Raw genomic sequence first — 23901 nt, 5'->3', positions numbered from 1 at the left:
AGGTAAGAATAAAATTTTCAGTATGATACATAATTTTTGAGCAATAGTAGAAAACCTAAGAAAGCAGCAATTCTTTATTTTACCACAAAAAGTTGTCCCCAAGGATTCTGGAGAAAACCTGAGTTCAACACTCTCTCAACTACAAGCACAATTAAAAAAAGGTCATCTAACTCATTTTTTGTAAGCAAAAAGTACACTATTACTGGAATAATGTTAAAGAGTGACATTCAATAAATTCTTCTTTGGGTAAAAGGGCCTAAGTCCAAAAATAGGTAAAACTGAGGTAACACCAGTCTCTTACAGGGAATAGTGATAACTTAATGTCAGCAAAAGCATATATGGCCATCATCAAGCTCTCAATAGCCAAATGTGTACACGGACACCTCACGATGGCACTCGGTCTCTGCCCTACACATTTCATTATTGTTTGAGTTAGGTTGCCAATCATTATGCTGCTGTGTCGTGTTGCGACTTTGCTTGAAAATGTCAAAGTGTGGGAGGGCTGTGTCATTGCTTAGAGATAAAATAAACATTGATTCATTACAAAAAGGATAAACTGGTCATGATTTAGCTGGTAAATATGTTGTAGGCTCTTCTACGACAAGCGATATTAAGAAGAAAACCAATTCAAATCTGAAGTATATCTGCAAACTTGATAAAGAAGACAGAAGTAAACATGATGGAGGGGAAAAAAATGGACTGTTGTAACAATCTTTGTATTGTTGATATTTACAAAAGCAGTTAACTTGGCAACTGATATCTGGCTCCTTGCTATGTGAAAAGGCAATACAAATTTTTTTTCTCATCATCACCACCATCATCATCATTCAAGACTGATTATGCCTTTCAGCGTTCAGTCTGGAGCACAGCCCTCTTATAAAATTCCTCCATGATCCCCTATTCAGTGCTAACATTGGTGCCTCTTCTGAGGTTAAACCTATTACTTCAAAATCATTCTTAACCGAGCTCCAGTATATAAAACTAATAGTGAGTGAGTAACAATATTAGTTTGTGCAAATGCTACTAGATGCTTCAAAAAAAATATCAGAGTTCCTTTAGTTTATAAAAATAATTTTAAAAAAAGCATATGGATGAACACTGGAATATTCACTGACTGACATGAGAACATATTTTTCCTGAAGTCAAAAAAATTTTAAAATGCAACTGGTAAAAATGGAAAAGCTCTACTTTTCCTGGATAATGCACCAAACCATCCTTTGGTTCAGCTTAGAGAGAGAGAGAGAGAGAGAGAGAGAGAGAGAGAGAGAGAGAGAGAAATGGTTCAAATGGCTCTGAGCACTATGGGACTTAACATCTATGGTCATCAGTCCCCTAGAACTTAGAACTACTTAAACCTAACTAACCTAAGGACATCACACAACACCCAGTCATCACGAGGCAGAGAAAATCCCTGACCTCGCTGGGAATGGAACCCGGGAACCCGGGCGTGGGAAGCGAGAACACTACCGCATGACCACGAGCTGCGGACAGAGAGACAGAGAATGGAATGTTTACAGTAAAACTTTTGGCTCCTAATGTGACATCCTTTTACAGGGGTGTTGTTACACATTTATAGATTTGTAGGATTTGACTGAAAGGAAGACTCTGAACACAACTGTAAATAGAATACTAAAACAGGAATATGGAAGTTCAATAACCGATATGGACGACTCTGTTTTGGAGAATGTAAGTGAGCTTATGACAAACACTAATATTCCAGGAATGTGATGCTGCTAATAGGAAATACAGTCTCACCTGTGACAGTAATTATCAAGGTTTTCAGATCGTGTCAGATGACAAACTTGTTGAAGCCCTAATGCAGGCAAATGAACAGCAGGATTTGCAAGAATATGAAACAGAAGAATACATACAAATAGATGCAGATAATGAAGCAGGACCATCTCACGCGGAAGCATTTCAAACCCTGGAAAAAGCTTTTATATGGTTCAAGAAACAGACGAAGTTTAATACTACGAGTTTACTACAATTAAAATAAAAAACTGTTTATGTCAAATGACTATTTGCGAGACCTTTGTCAGGTATTTCACAATTAATATTTCAGTATGTTAGTTAATTTTAAGAACATATACATATGGACACAAAAATGTCTCTCTTAACTCTTAATAAACACTGATTTCTGTTGATTTTAATAAGTTTAAATAGTCTTTATTGTTTAGAATAAACACCTAACATTATGTATTAAAGTTGGAAAGATAACCATATGAAAATGTACCAAAAATATAACCATTCACATATGACACACATTAACTTTCTAGAATTAATAATACAGAAAAATCACTTTTCTTCAGACATTCAGTTATCCAGATTTTCAATTATCTGATTGACTTGTGGCAATAATTAGTCAAGTTAATTAACTCTTTTTCTGTATGAGCAAGGGTGCACGTCTGATAAATCTACAGAAGGTGATACTGAAACAGAAGGTCCAAAGGTGAAGAAGCACAGAAACAATGCAATAAATGGTCAGAGGATAATTTTATTACTAATGTCGATATAAATGTACAGAATGTTTTACAGAAAATAAAAGGGACAGAATTTTTCAAAATTTTGGGATATGGTTGATTACTCAAATATACTGTCTATGTTGTTAACGCATCAAAACTGTATGAAAGCAGACAAAAAGAGAATTGAAGATAGTAATAAGCAGAGAAGGAGATTCTTAACCCACTGGCATCACCAGCAGGCCAAAGGTCAAATGCTCCCCATTTCTAAAGTAGATTTGGTTAGGACTTTGGATATTAGTTACATGTTTATAACCACTGTCGTTACTAAATGCAAATCAAACAAGTTAGGCAACACAAGCTTACGCTACCATCATTCAAGCCATTATGGAAGAGAAACTTTAACGAAAGGTACCCCACACCTTACTAAACACTAACAAAGAAATGTATGAAGATTACACCTGCATGTGTATTGAATAATAACCACCTGAAAGTTTAAATGTGTACCAGAGGTTACTGTGTCAGCAGATGAAAAGTTGTATAAAGAAACCAATGAAGAATACTTGTCATACTTGTAAACTTCCTTACGTGGATTTCTCTTTCTTCAAAACAACAGATATTTTGGAGCTTCAGAATGAAATGACTGTTCACCGCAAGTTATATGACGTGGCATACAAGATAAAAGAAAGTATTTTAACTGTTAATAGTACAATAGTGGCCACTTGTCACATGCAGCAGTGTCTGCCTACCCTCTGCTTGAAAGTGTTGTGTCCTACAACCAACTTCTGAGGACTTCCAATCTGACAGTACATGATGTCAAGAAAGTACAAGAACAATGTCCCATGTGAAGTGAAAATAAGGCTGGCTAATCAACTGACCTGATAACATCATGGTTTACTTTCAGACACTATGCAAAGCACTATGCCGTCCGACATGTGGTGACGAGAGCATGAAAACGGCACGCAACTACAGTACTATAATCAGTTCTTAAACATCACCCATCATTATACGTTATTGGCCACAAATTTTTAGTGGAAGGCTACATGCATATGGAGTGCAACATTGACCATTCTTTAATTGAAAACTCAAAGGAAAGTTTGAAACTCCCTATATCCCAACCTCAGGACCGCCTCCAACTAGTGAGGCAAGATATCTTAAATGCTCATTATAAATGTAGATATATGATGACCATGGGGAACATTTTCTTATGAAGAATGTGAACTGGATAAGAGTTATAAAAGAAAATATGGGGAACACTGAAAGTGTCACAGGCCTTTAAGAGGATGGGTATTCTGTGAAGAGGATTTGGTTGTATGCACTGAAACCTTCCTTGAGTCACTACAACCCTGGCTCTATCACCAGAGAGAAGAAACAAGATCCTATTGAACTGCTGCTTCTAGTGCTTGATGAATTCAATTCATACTACCATAACATGTTGTTAACAGATGATACTAGTAATGCTTTCCCAGACAACCCATCATACAATTCTGGAGAAGTGTTAGGGTGAGTGTGTACCAGAATCAAAGTTCAAATAACCTATTGAGAACAATGTTATGAACTTACCCTAAATGAAAACTTAAAGCAGACCTAAAAGCACATTTAACTTGTGGTTCTCTAGTTGCTCCTTATAATGTTATTAAACTTCTCCTAGTATTATACAACATAAAAATGATTTTTTTTTCTTCCATACAACACAACAGAACATCTGTGTAAGTGATGTATGCTTCTTTAAAGATCAGCAGTAGTGAAAACATTGTCTACTCCTTCCTGTGAAACTCTTCAAAGTGTAGAATTACACTTTCCCGTTCTCTTAAAAATGGATATAAGTTATAATACAATTGGTCCAAAGGATTTAAGTCACAAGTGAAGCACTTCCACTAATATGCATTCTAGGAGACTGAAGACATACTAAACAGACGGATTTATAAAACTACACCATAGACAGGAAAAATGTCAAACCTGCCACAAAAATGTAGTTTGGTGTCATCTGAAGTTTTTTTTTTTTTTTTTTTAACTGTGAAAATATGACTCATATCCTTCTAATGAAAGCAGAGTTTACTACAAAATAAACAACAAATACCCAAATGACTATTCACAAACTGATGTCTAAACCTATATCCACTAAATGTCTACACATTCATCACGCACTGCCGAAATACAGCCCTATCTTTGAACAGATGTGTCTCATTTAATGTAAAGAGTAACTGTTTCTCTGGTTCTAAATATAAGATGGGAGACTTCTAAACAACACTGTTGAACTGCCTTCGCTGATCATACTTATAGTGAGTATATCAAATAGTGACAAAAGCACATACTGTGTCACTTTCATTTAAAAAGTATGGAGAAAGGACAAATGCACAGTTCGTTACAACACTTTATTATTGTGTGGCACTGTTGCATGCTGAACAAACAAATAGCTATTACTTGTAACCCCGGTGTGATAATCATGCTAACCACACTGTTATGTCCCAAGAATACAGACACTGACAGTAATTTGCTGCAATTTGCCAAATCTAAGAATAACTGAGAAGGGGGTGGCCAGATCTTCATTTAAAACTGTCCTCCAGACCAAGTTTGTTACTGAGTCAATGTGCCACCTTGATGCATCATTATACATACACTCGTTTTGAAATCAGATACATAATAGCACAAGACACTGAATCCATGTAAATACTTTTCTGTGAAACAGTTCATTTCCTACTTCACTACAAGCACTGCAATTAAACCTCCAAACACACAAAAAAAGTCATCCTCCAACATTTCATCACTACAGTGGTAAACTTGTGAATGTTGTAGCTGCTCAACGATAAATCAGGTAACAAAAAAAAACACCCACAGACGTTTTTAAGACAACTGTCTAGGCATATAACATAGCAGACAAGAAAAGTACTAGCTCTCTTAACATTTTCAGATTTGATAGACACTGAAATATAGTTAAACAAGAGTGATAAATTGTAGTTACACTGCACCATGAAACTTAATATCAATTTAGAAAGCCTACAACTAAATGAAATAGTGCTAATAAATCCAAGGAACTCTGTACTTCACACCGTTACATCAGTATTCATTACATGCCGAATCTGTATACAATTATATAGACCTATAAGATAAATTTGTTAACATCGAATATAGATTTAAGTGTCAGGAAATCATTTCTGAAAATATTTGTTTGGAGTGTAGCCATGTATGGAAGTGAAACATGGACGATAACTAGTTTGGACAAGAAGAGAATAGAAGCTTTCGAAATGTGGTGCTACAGAAGAATGTTGAAGATAAGGTGGATAGATCACGTAACTAATGAGGAGGTATTGAATAGAATTGGGGAGAAGATGAGCTTGTGGCACAACTTGACTAGAAGAAGGGATCGGTTGGTAGGACATGTTTTGAGGCATCAAAGGATCACAAATTTAGCATTGGAGGGCAGTGTGGAGGGTAAAAATCGTAGAGGGAGACCGAGAGATGAGTACACTAAGCAGATTCAGAAGGATGTAGGTTGCAGTAGGTACTGGGAGATGAAGAAGCTTGCACAGGATAGAGTAGCATGGAGAGCTGCATCAAACCAGTCTCAGGACTGAAGACCACAACAACAACATGAAGATATGTAGGGACAAAGTTAGTGAAATGTACTGAATGAAGTCCTTCACAACACAGAACCAATATATATGAGCTTGCACCACAAAAAAGCAAGGGAAAAAAAGAGGCAGTTCCTTAAGTACTATGAGGAGTAAAACCTAAATAGCGGCCATGTCATCTTAACTGATCCGACTTACTCGTGAGTTTTCATTTCTATGTAATTACTTGGTATTAATCCTTCCCTGCCGTCTAGTTCGGCTCGGTACCAGTTCATGTCATCTTCCATATTTAGGATCTGTGAAAATGAAGCAGTAAAACAAAATATTTAATACACACCTGTGAGAACTTCAATACAACTTAATATATGGTATGACTAAAGCAGGGCTAATAAAACTACTAGGCTACCCTTTTTTTTTTTTACAATTTCAGCATTTTGTTGACAGGGAACAAGCAACTTTATTAAATTTCTCAAAACATTTATTAACAATTCTGCGAAAACTTGCAGGGTTCATATTAGGTGACTAGTTTAAAAACTTAGAGATTCATTTTCAAGCATGGTCTACTAAGGCTGCACTTACAGTGCCTAATTGTACTAACGAACATCAAAGTGGCAACACATGCTTTATAAATGTTTGCAGAATGAGTGCCACAGTCCATATATGAATCTTGCTGAGTCAAAATCAAACTGATGTTTGTTTGATTTTGAGTTGGTAAGAGAGACATGTGGATTGTGGCATTCATTCTGAAAACATTTACAAAATATGTGTTGCCGCTTTGATGTTTATTATTAAGATCAGGTACTGTCATTGCTGCCTCAGTAGGCTAGGCTTGAAAGTCAAGCTGTGAGGTTTGAAACTTGTCACCTAATATAAATACTGAAAGTGTTGACAGAATCGTTAATAACCATTTTAAGAAAACTACTGCCTAGAGCATGATACTATGTGTATACTTCCATGTTGACATTCAGGTCCCTGACAACATTCGTAACATGTAAATGTAAGAGACAATGAAAGAAATCAAATATGTAATAAATCTAGTGACAAAGGAACTAGTTTAAATCGTTAAAACAAGTTTTTGTTGACGGCCTCCTTGATGGGTCAGTCTCTCTTTACCTGTTTTAACATTGTCCATAACTTGTGAAGTAAGTACCCGACAGAGGGGTAGGAATTACATAAAAGGGGCTAACAGTATTTGCAGGAAACAGTACATTTCTCATTTTAAGGAATTGCCTTAACTTTCAATGCAGTGTCGGTCTAACACCTTTGAATTGTCGACGTACCTTCAATAAAAACAAATTCTAACATACACATCCTAAAATACTATTCAGCCTTTTAAAAAAATAATTATGTACGAACCTTCAAGACTTGTCCTTTTCGAAAGCTCAGTTCGTCGTCTGCAGTGGCATTGAAATCATGTTTTGCTAATGCTTCCATTGCAAAAGAATTTTCAAATCACGTCAGCCTAATTATACTAAAATACCACCTGTGCGTTCACTGTACAACTGTACCTACGACTTCATGGAACCAAACCTTCCAACGCTTGAAAGCGTGCTTTAAGCATTAACTACAAACCTGGCACAATGATACTATTTGACACTGCAGAAACTGAAAGTAATGACATTTACAGTTTCTGAATTCCCATAACACTGGGTACCGAAGATATTTTCATACAGCTAATTGAAAAACAATACTTCAGCCATCACTTATTCCCCCACTGGCATCCATTACCATTCCTGAACTATCGAAAGGGAATACTTTACGCCCGTCAACAGACTTCTGTTGATGGACGTGGTATTATCACAATCGAAAGTTTGTTATGTAAATAAGGCCAGTATTATAACTGTTTAGCGATTAAAACTAATATGTATTTTGATAACTGTCAGAAATAAAGTTCAAAGATGTTTCAATTGTCACACTCATACTTTGGTCGGGGCTGTGTTGCCTTTCATTTCTGTAGTACGGTTGTAAGGGCTTTGGAAGAGAACAAACGAGTGTCAAGTACTGTACTTCTGCTCCGTAGCTTTGAGGTACAAATTAGTACGTCTTCGACAGGAAATGGTAAGCGAGAATTACAAACACTTTGTCGTTATTCCGTTTAAATACTTTTCTCAAATACATCTAAATATATCGTTTATAATTTTTATTACAAGTGATGGGTTACACCGGGCGTTGATCAGCTGATCGTGAGAACACAAAAACAAACTTGGCGTCTAGTAGTAAACACGTATGTTCTACGGTGTGACGCTTTCTGAATAACTCAGCTGAATACATGATCGCCGCAGAATGGTGCCTCCCCCCGTCCCCCCGAAAACGTCGTATGCCGATACCTTTTGGTGCACGTACATCGTGTCAGTTGTTGCTGCCAGTATAGCAGAAGTTGGTAAGTTTTCTTTCAGTAACTTACAATTTTATCGTTTTTAATACTAAAATAAGAAATTGATGTGAATCTACTGGACTATGCTACAGTTCCGTAAGAAGGTCTTGATGATGGAAACTGCATTCAGTGATAAAGCTTATAATACGTTATATGTAATAGGAATTTAAACAAGAAAATCATTAATACACTTAATCTTAAGTTTTAGAGTAAAGCCACCACGAAGCTAATAGCAGATAAATTAATGGAAGATATCCAAAACAAATGTTTGTCTGCTTGAGGAAAAGAAAAAATGCTATCGGGTAGGAAGGTAAACAGTATATATGTTTTTCAAACAAATTAATTTTATGTGGGGTGCTTAAGTTTTACATCAGGAGCATTTTTTCACTAACATCGGTTGAATGCCTATACAATAAGTGTATTCTCTTTTCACCTCTTTTTATTCGGCATGTGTAGCAAGCATGTCTGTTTTGCTAATAAACACACAGATCATACTTGTATGCTAGGCACACCGTACATAAATGATCCTTTCACAGCTGTCCACCAGTTCTACCCTCATAGGGGATATTTATGTATTCTGTGAACATATTTTGGGCTATAGAATTCCTTTTTATTGCCATGAAAATTCATATATCATTGTGATATGATCTTTGGATGAACAAAAATAAATAAAATGTAATCTTCCAAGGTTTTGTTCAGCTTGATGATGCTATGAAGGTCGGTTGTTGAAGTAATTCAGAAAGACATTGAATAAATCGTTTTATATTTACCGTTATGACTTTTTTGTTTATTTACCCACACCATCTGTTTAGAGACGATCATCTGTGGTTGGAACATACAAAAAAAAGTAGGCCTAGTGCTTCACTGAACTGTGTAATTTTGCCTGATTTTTAGCCATCTGACGTAATGAGGCACATATCAAAGGATATCGATATTTAATGTCTTGAAACTGGGCATATTCATAGTTAAAAGCCTTAACAGTAGCTGATTTACTCAATATATTGCTAAAATAATGTTTTACTGTACAATGCTCCTAATGCCTTTTTGTGACACGACTATAATAAATGATTATTATTCTCCATAATTACCATTGTTTAATTGAAAACTGTAAAAAGATAGCCACCACTTTATCATTAGATTGATTATTTAATAATAATCTGTTATTTTTCATGTGTGCCCTAACTTCCTTTTGCTTACATGTGAGTATATTCTTAAAGGATACAGGATAATTGGTTTGTTGATTGGTTGGTTCTCAAGTGAGGACCGAGCAGTGAGGCCATCGATCCCATCGAATTAGGGAAGGATGCTGAGGGAAGTCAGGTGTGCCCTTTTGAAGGAACCATCCTGGCATTTGCCTGAAGTGATGTAGGGAAATCTCGGAAAACCTAAATTGAGATGACTGGTCGCAGGTTTGAACCGTCATTCTCCTGAATGCAAGACCAGTGTGCTAATCACTGCACCAACTCACTCAGTGGATACAGGATGATTTTATTGGCAATGTGGAAAGAGGGTTACACATTAGTATATCATTGATATCAATGCTATTAAGTACGGAGCGTGCATTTTCTTGGACATGTGTGAAAAATAAATTTGGTTAATCATAATTATTTTGATAGAAATCATGCATTTATAAAATGAGAGATTGTATTGGACCTAATTATAGCAACCTAGCCACCCATACACATGATCCTCTGTGGCAGGCAGCTGATGAACCGAAGAGAGACCCCCGTCCCTCCTGGATATACACCCTACTGTAGGCCACAATGTTTTTCAGTGCTGTTGAGCAGAAGAGACGAGACATCAGACCAAAAGGGGCATTTGGATGCCTCTACAGGATGTGAAATGCTTATATGAAATGTGTGGTACCCAGTTTGCTAAGGAAAAGAATGCTTGCTACAACAAGCCTTTTTACTGAGAATTGAGGAGGGTACAAAAATGTTTAACAATGATAGTGAACAATGATATGATTGGCCAGAAGACGAATAAGTGTCAGCAATTTGTGCCACGCCAAGGGATATAGCTCTGGAGAATTAAGAGAGATCACCTTGGAGACATTTGTGGTCGAGGCGGCAACAGTAACACTTCCTAGTGGGCATCTGAGATGGACAAAGAGTGCCAGTAGCAGCCAAAGACACACACTTCTCATCAGATATGCGCCACCAGCCAACAAGAGATAAGGCCAGCCATCTGCAGCATGCACACCCATTCCCTTCATTCTGCTACGAGGCTCCACTAACAGTCCACAGTGCACAATCAGCTTCACCGACAACAGAACAATCACTGCCCAAATAAAATGAATTACAGGTGTCTCTCTCATACACATTTGCCTGCCAGTTCTATTTGTCTCATAGCAACCACAATTTAACCATCCTAGCAAATGACTGGATGAGAATTTTGCAATTGATAACAGGCAAATTATTATAGCCTATTCTTATGGATAAATGTAATTTGCAAACTTATTTGAGTAACCATAGTCCAGTGGCATTTTTGTTCTAAAAATAAATATTTATGACCAATTTCTTTACATTCTTGCAGGTGGTGTTCGTAATCCTTTTATATAATATGTAATTGCCGCACTCGGGCGCAATTTAATGTAATAATATATTGGCAGAATTTGGTCACTCGAGATTATCTGCAGTGCACTTTACTTTTCTACATTAACTGTTATAACATATTTCAGCAGACATCCATCGTTACTGTCTATAAGAGAGAATATGGTGGTGACGGTCTTCCAGAATGAGTGAGTTACAACAACTGATGGGTTTAATGAAATGTGACTGAGACAGTATTTTTAATGTGGAAATTGGGTTGCTATTGAAGGAACCATATTTCTGTAAAGTATAAGCAATATGTTGTGGTGTTTGTACCCCTATGGTAATAGATTTTACTTATTTTTAGTTTTTTTAGATGATGGTTGTTTGGAGTAAACATTTACATGCAGTGTCCTTGGTAAAGAGTTTCATCCAAAATTGAATCGAGGGTACATAATTGTGTATTATTTCATGGGGAAAAATTCCAGGAGTAATCTAGACAGCTCATGTTGCTCACTTAATCTAGTAATAAACAAGTTTTGTGTTTTCTGGGAAGATTGAAAACCCACTCAATGAAGGAGCATAAAATTTGCCACTAATTTTTCAATACTCGGTATATTTTCTTATCATCATATGCTGCTGTTAAGATACTTTGTCATCATCACTATGCACTATAATCTGACTCTTAGCTATCATGACGAATTGGATCGTATTGAATTCATATATCAAGGCTTGTTTCAAACTGAGGTCGTTCATGTTCTTTCATTGTGATGGACCACACCTGGACTAATCCAACTGAAGTGTGATATGTCTGTTATCTATTGCTCCCAAGTGAGTCAGCCACAACAGCTACATCCAATGACAATCAAAATCACCAAGAGGGATTGATGAGTGATATTTTTTAAACATTAAAATTCCACACAAACAATAATTTACTCTTGCATTAATAAATAGGTTTCATGATGATACTGTCAGATGAGGGGTAACAACTGTTGCAGATTGTTGGGCAGTGACAATTTTCAAACCATGATTTCAAGAATGTTTTCAGTTTTAAAACAGTGGACTTTGATTGTGTTGTCACACAATTTGCGTGAGCCTTTGCAGAAATGATGTCATTCAAATATAGGCCTACCTCAAAGTTAGGTGATAACCACTATGAACCATCAGTGTTGCAGACTGCTTTAGTGGTAGTGTGGTACCTATTGCTTGATTGACAGATTAGATATAATGATAATGATTTCCTCAATATTTTAGTACAAGTGAGCAGGTCGTCACTGATTATAACATTCAGTCATCATCTCAGAATGTTGACCTTGCAAGTGTCTTACAGAACCTGTAGTAGAATGAATATGGTTATTAGAATTTTTGTATTGCATAATTTTTCTTGAACTTTGATAATCATCTTGAAGTAATGATTAAGTAATTTTTCAATGCTACCTAACTGTGTTTTATTTATTTATTCTCCCATAGTCTGTTCACTACAACAGTACCGAGCATGTCCAACACATTATGGATCACATATATTTATACAAATATAAAACATTAACAAAGAAGGATATGATCAGGCGAGGACAGAGCAGGAAGCTGGCAATGGCCTAATCCAAGGAACCATCCCAGTGTTCACATTATCAACTTGGGAAACCTTTGGAAAACCTGTCAGGATGACTAGACAGGAAATAAAGTCTACTCCTTCCGAATGCGTGTGCAGTACTTTAAGACTGGTGTAGCCACTCTGCTCGGTACATGATCGTAAAGGGAATCACAAATACTTGGTCTACATTGCAAGTGAATTATGTATGAGAATTAGGTCAGTGATGTAATTAAAATATGAAACTTCGATATCAATGCCTGTGAAAGGTAAATTCTTTTTTAATTTCACAAGGTGGGTTGAGAGAAAAGGAATCACCCTGTATTGGGTGTATTAGTGGCAATAGGATGGCACAGAGCAGAGTACGTGGATAAACTCTGTCTTTCTAAGAAGAGAGATGAGAATAGGGCTTTGTGCTTAGTTCAAAGGACACAAAAAAGCCAATGAATGAGTTACAGGTGGACAAACAGTTAAATACTTCAACTAATTAGGGTTGATATTGTCTTATCTACTGAAAGATGAACATAGCTGCATACGAGGCTACAGTATAAGTAATCATAAATAAAAGGGGCCCAGCAATTTCTGCTATGATACTGATATATTGTTTTACTGCTGGCCTGTCACTGAAGCAACTATCTGATGGGACAATGCAGTTATGGTTATATACAATATTTATTCTGCAGTAATGAGCTATTAGGATAATGTATTGAGTTAATAGTCCAGTTTGACTTACCCCTTTTAAAGATCTTAGAATTCTTATACCTACTCCGATGAATCGGAATGTTATGGTTACTGCGCACCACGAGATTGAATGCAGCCTGGTGGTGTTGCAGGCAGATGATGCGATAATGATAGTATTGAAGTGACCATAGGTGAATGGAAAATCATTCTATTGACGATACAGGCAGCAAATTGGGATGTCTGCTGACGTAAGTGCCTTCAATAAATTGCTGATGGTTAGGACCTGGCACCATGGAATGGCAATGTATTGGGCAGGTACGTCTCACTGCGGAACATGGACATCGGAGGCTTACTTGCTTACTGCTCCTAGGTGCTACAGCCCATGTAGCGTCTTGAGCTCTCTGACGATCAAAGCCAAATCTTGATGATCTGCTTGTTTCCTCCATCTTCTTTCTCCCATCTTTCTCAGGTCTTTGAGCCATCGTTTCCAATGGGTCCATCTGCACCTTCTGCCATTTGGATTTCATCTGCAGACCTTCATGACAGCCCTGTCCTCTAACATTCACTCTACATAGTTCAACCATCTTAATCCGCTCCACTTGATTTCAGAAGTACTGGAACTTCTCACATCTGTCATTGTTAACATCATTCAGCTTCATGTATTTCTGTTTAACAACAGCATTTCTTCTAAAAGTGGAAAGATACTGTGTTTTGATGTCATGTACCTAAAACCCCAGTTCTTCTGCCTCTTTTCTAGTCCACCAAACCCTTCTTCTAGTACTTCAGATATCTAGACAGTATACAGCATTGTTGGCTTATGCCAGTTTTTGGTTCACAAGTTGAACAGAATGACACCCTTCTTACCCCTCTCACACTGTGTTGAAAAGTAGTGTGGATACCACACCCCCTACCATAAACTTTGGTTAATTTCAAATTCTTTAGTTAGTTTGTCCTTCTACTTTCACTCGTCATTTCATGCTGATGAGGGCCTTTTGTCATCCCAAGGTCAACAGTATAGAGTGTCATATAGTCTATTTTGCACTGGTACCCATACAAGATGGAGTGACAAATCACATTTTGCGCCCTACAGGGTGCATTGGAAACACAGAACGGCTGAATTTGGGGTATTTTAAACCATGTGTTGTACACAAAGAACCATTGTATTTGCTGTATGTGATTGAGTGGTGTGGATTCACAGTTACCTTTATTTTCAGTCCATTCTATGAAGAGAATACACCAGAGGGCCTGTCAGATGTACTGTGACATCTGCATGTTATTGAGGCCTCCTAGTCCAGTATGCAATTTCTGCTTCTGATGAGCGCAACTGTGTGGAAGCCACAGTTTTCGTGCAAGATGGGGCAACCTTTCGTGTCGCTCCCCCAGTGAAAGATCGTCTTAACATGTTATTTTCAGAGGTCTTCCAGATGCGTGGCCTGCAAGATCGCTTGATCTGAATTCATGTGAATTTTGGCTCTGAGCATATCAAAAAGAGCGCATTTACCAGGGAAATGTTTGCTCCCTACCTTGTCTGAAGGCCAGTATACAGGAACAAATTGCTCAGATTCCACCATAACTGCTGCGAGCAATTTTTGATCATGTCGTGTTATGGGTGCAGCATCTTGTTTCTGTCTCCAGTGCTCATATTCAGCAAATTGCATGAGCAGCAGTAAATAATGAAATTAACATTATGCCTTTCTCACTTGCTTGACCTTGTCTGCCCACACCTGTCCCTAATGTATTACATATGGAAACATTTCTATATTATGTCTTTCTTGCATACACATTGCCAGATTTGCACCTGGTGACTAAAATTGGAACTAATTTTTCCCATCGTAAATCGGTTCTGCATTAGAATGTCTACCAAGTTTCGCTGTCATACATTAATTATGACCCACGCATAATCTCTGTGAGTGCTTGCACTTTTGCATACAACCACCCGGTATTAGTCTGATTAGTTTATGTGGAAATTCTATAGCCTTTATCATCTCTGCTGAAATGTCATCATTTCCTGGACGCTTTTGATTGCCAACCTAACTTCCTCTGCTGTTGGTGTGGGTACAGGTATTTCAACATTGGTAATATTTTTCCATGGTTGATTACTCTCTCTTTAATCTTCTTTCAGTATTACTGTCTCTGTAGTAAAGATCAGCAGTTCACTGAAATATTCAGCCCGTCTGTCTAGAATCTTTTCTCCACCCACTACAAAATTTCCTACATGTGCGCAGAAAACAATATGTAGTTGAAAGTCTTTCTTCAGTTCCTGAACTATTTTGTAGAACTTCTTACATCTTGGTAGTTATACTTTTCTTCTAGCTCTGTAATCTGTTTCTTCTCTGCTTTTCATTTCTTTCTTCTACAGATTCTGTCTGCCTTTTCTTTTTATTTGTGAATTTTTCTGTATTAGATTGTGTTGCCCTGTTTTTATTTTCTTTCTTGCCTCATTTCCCTCTGTCACTGCCTTTTTACAATCTTTGTCAAACCATCCTGTCCCTTCCACCATGTTTTCTGTACCCAAAACATCATCTTCAGTTTCTTGTGGGACATCTGTCATCGTTCTCCAGTTTCCTTTGATTTCTTTCCAGTCTCAGTTTTGTTTATCTCAAATGTCTTCTACAGTTCTACTTGACACGTTTCAGATGCCTCCTTCTCTTTTAATTTGGAAACATTATATCTTATGACGTTTTCCTTATCAATACAGATCTAAAGACTGCAATGCATTATCTGTATTTTACTCTTAACATATAACAATGTCAACCTTAAATATGTCAGATGCACAGCCCTTGTTAATTACTACATGGTCAATTTTATTGCAGGTGGTAACATCTGCTGAACACCACGCCACTTAGGTTTCTTCTCTGGAGGCATGTACTCTTCATTAGCATTGGGCAGAGTCAGTAAGTCTTTGTCCATTTTTTATTCAACATACCATGCAGGCTTTCCTTTCCTATTGTCTGTCTAAAGGCATCTTCTTTTCCCACTTTCCCCTTAAGCTGTCTTCACATATTGCCTTTGTATACTTTCTAATTTCTGTTCTAATCGACCATAAGATTCATCTTTCACTTCATCTTCATCATCTTCTGCAGGTCCATAACACTTGAAATGTGATGCCAGAGGCTTGCCCGCTCTATGAAGCAGAATAGGTGGTGATCTGTGGCAGATATGATGATAAAGTACAATGCTGGTATAGGCACAAGTGTTTTGGAGCACACTGTTCACATTTTTGAACACAATTTTCCACACCAGGTGACCTGTAGTTGTTCCCGTGTCACTCAGTCGACATGAGTCACCGTATCACTGAGATTTTACCATGTATCAGTGGAAATGTGTAGCCTTTTTCGATCAATCACGTTTCTTGTCACAGCAGGTCGATGGTCATGTCCGGATACACTGTCAGCCATGTGAATGGCTGCTCGAAACCTGCCCCATGCTGCAGATACGGGGCAGTATTATGCTCTAGGGGATATTCATTTGGGCTGCCATGGGATCTGTGGTAGTACTACAAGGCACCAGGGCAGCTGTGGCGCATGTACACATCATTGTGAACCACCTGCAGCCCTTCATGCTACACAGATGTCTTGCCCACTCTCGATGACATCTTATAGCAGGATAACTGGCTGTGTCACAAGGTCAGAATCGTGCTACAGAGACTTGAGGAGCATCAAAGTGAATTCAGGTTAATGTCTTGGCCATCAAAGTCATGTAATCTGAATTCGATGGAACTCATCGTGAATGATATCGGGCGCCGCTTCATGCCTACAAACCACTGGTCTGTAATTTACAGGAATTATGTGACTTTGGTGTAGACGTGTGGTGCAACGTATCTCTGGAAGTCTACCGAGGACTTGAAGAATCCATATCACTAGAATCACTGCTGTATTACATTACAAAGATGAACACACACACTATTAAGTAGATGGTTACAATATTTTGGCTGTTTAATGCACAAACAACTGCTTAGAATCCAAAGAAGTCCCTTTCTTAAATCTTCAACTTATGTGCAATGAACACTTCAGGCTGCACACTACAGTTTTTTTTGTTTCTCTCCAACCTCTCATATTGACAGTAATAGCAAAGTACAGAAATTGTGCTGATAGTAGAAAAATGTAAAGAGATAATGTATATTGTGACACACAATATAAATGGCTACTGGACAGTTACCTTGTTTATTGAGCCAAACACAAGACAACACAGAATATGATAAGAGGGAAGCCACAGCCAGAGACGATACCAAGTCAGCTGCCCAGTGTAACACTGTAGATCTGTAGCATAACCGAGACTGAAGACCAGATAACGTAGCATATCCAAATCTCAGGTGCAGCCCAGTATGATGACAGTAAACAGCACAACGAAGATTGATGATTGCACAGATACTCTGACAATATACATTATTGCAGCATCACTACAGGAACATTAAGTCCCATATAAGACAGTAATACAGAAATGATGATCCTTGATCAGAGGTAAGTATAAATCAAAGTCCACAGATATAGTGAGCCAATAATCACTGTAGCACTACACAGTAGCAGTGAACGCCCAGGAAGATTGTTGGTAGCTGCTGGGCAGTGTAGTAGAGTGAAGCGATGTGGTACAGACTTGGAAAAATGTCCAACAGATGGGAAACCATAGTGGCCAGCACAACTTGAGTTGTGACTGCAACTTCCTACTGGATGTTGCATCACAGCTTAAGTACACTGCAGGCAGAGAATAACCTAGGGTCCTTTATGACCTAGTGACCCGCAGACGTGAGGTAGTCCCCAGGACAGCAGTCCCTCCATAGGTACTGCGTGCGCTGCCTGTGAATGATGATAATGGTTCTCAGTATTGCCTGCTGGCATCAAGCCTGTAAACAGAATGTTTGTAACCAGCGTTGAAGCCAAACATTGTGTGTAAAGTCTTCGAAGTAGGAACATGCAGGCCATGGCCAGCAGGGCGCAAATGCTATGATGGGAACAGGAGTGACAGACTATGCAGAGGCCCAGCCCTGCTTACACTACAATGTAAAGCATTCCACCATTTTATCAACAAGCCCTTAGTCCTCTAAATAGAATCTGGTACCACATTTACAGTTTGTACCCAAAGAAACAGCGCAGTGGACTGGCATTTGGGAGTTCAGTGGTTTGAATCCCGAATCCAGGTTTAGGTTTTCTGTGGTTTTTATAAACCAGATAAGAAAAATGCCGACATGGTTACTTGAAAAGGACATGTCTTACTTCCTTCTGCAATATGAGCTTGTGCTCTCTCTCTAATGGCTTCTTCGTGGTTGCATGTTAGAACCCCAATTTACCTTCCTTTTTCTTTTACTTTTATCAGTATTTTTAGCCCCTGAAAGGGCTAGGTTGAACTATAGATCAGAATAGGCACTACCAGTGAGAACTACGTAGTGCAACTGACGAACTATTGACACCTTAGGTGTGGCAAAATAGGTCATACCCAACATTATCTCCCAAGGTGAAAACAACTTCACAGATGGCATCTACTGTTTATGGAGACTCACATAGTCAACCGCGTCGGATTGTGTTGTTGTGGTCTTCAGTCCTGAGACTGGTTTGATGCAGCTCTCCATGCTACTCTATCCTGTGCAAGCTTCTTCATCTCCCAGTACCTACTGCAGCCTACATCCTTCTGAATCTGCTTAGTGTATTCATCTCTTGGTCTCCCTCTACGATTTTTACCCTCCACACTGCCCTCCAATACTAAACTGGTGATCCCTTGATGCCTCAGAACATGTCCTACCAACCGATCCCTTCCTCTAGTCAAGTTGTGCCACAAACCCTCTTCTCCCCAATGCTATTCAATATCTCCTGATTAGTTATGTGATCTACCCATCTAATCTTCAGCATTCTTCTGTAGCACCACATTTCGAAAGCTTCTATTCTCTTCTCGTCTAAACTACTTATCATCCATGCTTCACTTCCATACATGGCTAGATTCCATACATATACTTTCAGTAAACCGCGTCTCATAATCTGCCTCATTTCAGTGAGACATTTGCTGAGGGCCAGTCTGGGAATTCGATTGCAGATACTCACAGGATCGTAGTATAACCAAAGATTGTCCTACTGACACTGCTGAAATTGGTTCATACCTGTTGTGTAGCATACGAAAATACTGGGTAACATCTCATGGTGATGTACTGATTAGAATGTGTTGTTAGCCCTCTGCAATGAAGCATGCCAATTCTGCCTCAGAGAATCTCACACGGGTCTGCGGCTATCATAACGAACTTAATTCGCAAATGTTGTCGTCAGAACGCTGTTGTGCTTCAATTTTTTCCAAACGAATACAAATTAGAATGGCGGAATGGTCAAGATACTACTGTTTCCTTCCCTGTCAGACCGTCCAGAGTTAGGTTTTCCCTGGTTTACCTAAGTCGATTATGGCGAGTGTAGAGATTGTTCCTTTGAAAGAACTCACACTATTTCTTCTTATCCTTACCCAATATAGACGTGTGATCAGTCTCCAGTGGCCTTCATTTTGACAGGACCTTAAACCCTAATCGTCCTTCCTTCTCCCGATAAGGAGAATGGCTGTCACATCTCTAAGTACACACATCAAAAAAAGTTTTGCATAACCCCGTTTCCCAGAACTCCTGAAGATAGACGTTGACTGTGGATATTGTATCACAGACGCAGGCCCTTTGACTGTTCAGATATGTCACTAAATCTGCCCAAAGATGTAAACAATCTTGCATGAGCAACACCTATTAGATGGAGGGGGTCTGACAGCCAATAAGTTCAGGTCATTCCACCAGGTAGGAGATAGGTACACGGCGCATTTTGTCTGTAGTTCAACTTGCCTAGACGGTCAAGAACACGGTTCAATCGCGTCCGCATTGTTACTTTGTGCCAAGAAGGGCTCTCAACAAGGGAAGTGTCCAGGCGTCTCAGAGTAAACCAAAGCGATGTTGTTCTGGCTACTACTGCAGTGGATGACTGTTACCTACGGATTACAGCTCAGAGGAACCCTGACAGCATCAAACGACGGAAGCAGAAGTGGTGGGAGAGATTTGTCTCGACCATTGGGTGTCATATGTCACCTTCCCAAGTCTGGGGAAATATCAAACGTGTTTCCGGGTACCAGGCCCCAACAGGTGTTCCCAGAGTTAACGTAAATGGCATGTTATCTACCAATGCAAATACGACGGACGCCGGGCACTAAGATTGAGCCTCTGCATCGGAGAATTACGCCCCCCCCCCCTCCTCCCCAGCCTTTTGCACTCATTCACTACACGCCACAGTGACTCCTATAACGCGCCATTTACAGAGTGGGAGCTCCTCAGTACCCTTGCACATTGTCCCAACTCAGCTGCTGGGCCAGAATAGATCCACAGTCAGATGATTAAACATCTCTCATATGACTACAAGCGATAACTCCTCATTCTCTTCAACCGATTCTGGTGCAATGGCGTCTTTCCATAACAATGGCGGGAAAGCACCATCATACCAGTGCTCAAATCTGGCAAAAACCCGCTTGATGTGGATAGCTATCGGCCCATCAGCCTCACCTACGTTCTTAGTAAGCTACTGGAACATATTGTGTGTCGGCAGTTGGATTGGGTTCTGGAGTCACATGGCCTACTTGCTCCGTGCCAGGGCGAGTTCCATCTGGGTCACTCTACCACTGATAATCTTGCGTCCCTCGAGTCTGCCAACCGAACAGCCTTTTCCAGGCGCCGACACCTTGGTGCCGTCTTTTTTTATTTACGAAAAGCATGTGACACCACCTGGCGACATCATGTCCTTGACTCATTAGATGAGTGGGGTATCAGAGCCTCGCTCCCGATTTTTATCCAGAATTTACTGTCACTTAGTTCTTTCCGTGTCCAAGTTGATGGACCGCTCAGGATTGGCATCATGTTCTCTTCACCGATGAGTGTCGCATATGCCTTCAACCAGACAATCGTCGGACACGTGTTTGGAGGCAACCCGGTCAGGCTGAATGCCTTAGACACACTGTCCAGTGAGTGCAGCAAGGTGGAGGTTCCCTGCTGTTTTGGAGTGGCATTTTATGGGGCTGACATACGCTGCTGGTGGTCATGGAAGGCGCCTTAACGGGCGTACAATACGTGAATGTCATCCTTCGACCGATAGTGCAACCATATCGGCAGCATATTGGCGAGGCATTCGTCTTCATGGATGACAATTCGCGGTCCCATTGTGCACATCTTGCGAATGACTTCCTTCAGGATAACGACATCGCTCGACTAGAGTGGCCAGCATGTTCTCCAGACATGAACCCTATCTAACATGTCTGCGATAGATTGAAAAGGGCTCCTTATGGATGACGTCACCCACCAACCACTCAGGCATGTACGCCGAATCGCCGTTCAGGAGTGGGACGGTCTGGACCGACAGACCCTGGATAGTATGGCACGACGAATACAGGCATGCATCAGTGCAAGAAGACGTGCTACTGGGTATTGGAAGTACCGGTGTGTACAGAAGGTCTCGCTGTATGGTGGTAAAAATGCAATATGTGGTTTTCATGAGCAATAAAAACGGTGGGGATGATGTTTGTTTTGATCTCTATTCTAATTTTCTGTATAGGTTTCGGAACCGAGGTGATGCAAAAATTATTTTGATGTGTGTAGTTGTCACTTTCGTGAAGACCCTCAAACAACTATTTAGTTGTACACTGTCATATGCCTAAATATCCAGCATCACGTATGCGAAACTTCCGTGCCAAAAACGTGTGTTTGAAGATGAAACCAGTGTAATAAGAATATTTGTCTGGTATGTTTGCATAAATCGACACGAGATACGTAAAAAATATTGGCTCTGGAGAGTGCGTTTCGTGCTGTTCTCTACACTTCTTTCACTTGTTGATTTACGACGAGAGAAAAAGAAAAAAAATCTCTTGAACCTGGTGTGAACTCGGACATGCAGACGACAGATTTGCTCACTGGTGCTGAGCTGCGATTAACTTGCTGTTTAGCGGCAAACTAGTTTATAATTGAGTCGCATTTGACGTATGCGGTTCTCCTTAATTCACCCACACTTCCCACTGCTTTATTTCATCATGAGATACCGAAAATATCATGTTAATCGCAACCGTGTTGCAGAGATGTAAACGCACGGAAAGGACCAACCCTCCTAAAACCACGATATTGGCAATTTGTGGGCAGTTAGTTGTACATATTTAGTACATACACTTTTTTGTATTAGACATGACAAGTAAATCACTTTCAAATAAACTGTATTTGTATATACGAAAACAATACTAGATTTGAAAATAATTTCCATTTGGATTTTGCAATTCTGCCCAGACAACAAACTGGATTTCATTATTTCAGCTATAGATTTGCAAATTCTGGTCCCCAGTGTAGAAAGCATTGTTCATTTCAAACAAGTGTACCATTATATGATACATAATTACTACATAATAGCAATCAAATTGCCCACTGTTTATATCTGAATAATAAAATTACAATAGCGCAGTTATTTCGAAGTAGGAAGTGTCTTTGGCAAATAACATAAGCCACCTATGTTTAATGGCACTGTCATTTCAACGGCCGTGCCGAGTTGATACACCGGCTCCCGTCGAATCACCGAAGTTAAGCACTGTCGAGCGTGGTCAGTAATTGGCTAGGCGACAGTCCAGGTACGCCACGTGCTGTGGACAATTTTCCTCTGTTGATGGTGATACGTCCGTCGAAGAGGACGTTAAACTCCGAGGCCCTCTTGGTGCCCTTCAAGAGGAGTAGCCACCGGGTTTCAATCTCTTCTCATCATCTCCAACATCAACACGACATGTAACTATAATCCGTTCATCATAAGAATAAAACTGATGTAAACATTACGCCATGTATTCTTCGGCGTTTGCTTGAATCTCATTGGATTTCGTTTCAGTGGGGAGGTAGCCAAGCTGTGACCAGTACAGTGAAGTACTATCCAGCGGTCCAACTAACCTGCAGTGATGTGAGCAGGTGCAGTTCAGACGTAAAGAAAGACGAGCAAGGAAGCAATACAGCTTCGAATGTTATTTAATTTTTAAAGAGAATGAAATAATATTCGGAGAAACTCCAACACTACTGCGCGCTTATGTGACCAGACGGAATTCACTCGCTCTCACCTGACATCGTACTCTGATTGCAAACAAGATTGATGAAAATTTCGAAGTTAAACATAGGGTAATTTTTCACAGCGAGCTGTGTGTAGCGCAAAATCATATTGCAGGGATTACACCGTCCTGGTGAATACTGAAGCCACTGAAGGTATTAATTAGTCGTCTGGTAATCGCTCAGCTCCTTCCATATCGGAATCCGAGAAATACATTTCAGTTCTGGAAGTGTCATCTACTACGTTTATAACGAACCTGTCAACAACAGAGTCAACGAAGCCAACCAGGCGCCATATTTTCTGTTCTTTTATGACGAGCCGTTCTATATCCCGTTAGCATACGGCAGTGACGTGAAAAAGCAGCGTGCGTTAGTTCCAGTACTTCTGGGAGCTTAAGTCTTATTACTTCTCGGGCAAATCCCGCAACTTTGCTCTAGATCAGTTCTGTTGGGTTCATACTGTAATGGTACAGTAGCAAATGTAAATATGCAGCATTTGTATGATGTGCTAGATGCTGTAAAAATGATTGTTTTTCATGTTTCTATGGCACTTATCTACCTCTGGTACAAAACGATGGACGTAGACCAAATAAAGAGGATCAATTTTGCCTTAAAAATAATTGTTTTCTTAATTTCAGA

General features: G+C 39.3%; 2 protein-coding genes across 2 annotated transcripts in view; one reads left to right on the top strand and one right to left on the bottom strand.

Annotated features, from left to right (window-relative positions):
- Positions 1-8001, bottom strand: part of LOC126331676 (growth factor receptor-bound protein 2) — a 47371-nt gene extending 39370 nt beyond the window's left edge. Inside the window, exons 1-2 of the mRNA XM_049996512.1 lie at positions 7388-8001; positions 6230-6327 (exon numbers count right to left, since the gene is read on the bottom strand). Of these exons, the coding sequence (XP_049852469.1) occupies positions 6230-6327; positions 7388-7465 (176 nt within the window). The 5' untranslated portion in view covers positions 7466-8001. The remainder of the gene's footprint in view (positions 1-6229; positions 6328-7387) is intronic.
- The window catches only part of LOC126331644 (mitochondrial uncoupling protein 4), a 427006-nt gene continuing 411104 nt past the window's right edge, over positions 8000-23901 (top strand). Inside the window, exons 1-2 of the mRNA XM_049996509.1 lie at positions 8000-8089; positions 8182-8411. Coding sequence (XP_049852466.1) covers positions 8315-8411 — 97 coding nt within the window. The 5' untranslated portion in view covers positions 8000-8089; positions 8182-8314. The remainder of the gene's footprint in view (positions 8090-8181; positions 8412-23901) is intronic.

The sequence above is a fragment of the Schistocerca gregaria genome, chromosome 2 (assembly GCF_023897955.1).
Source record: "Schistocerca gregaria isolate iqSchGreg1 chromosome 2, iqSchGreg1.2, whole genome shotgun sequence".
Lineage (NCBI taxonomy): Eukaryota > Metazoa > Arthropoda > Insecta > Orthoptera > Acrididae > Schistocerca > Schistocerca gregaria.
The sequence above is the reverse complement of the archived record's forward strand: the minus strand, read 5'-3'. Positions and strand labels throughout refer to the sequence as shown.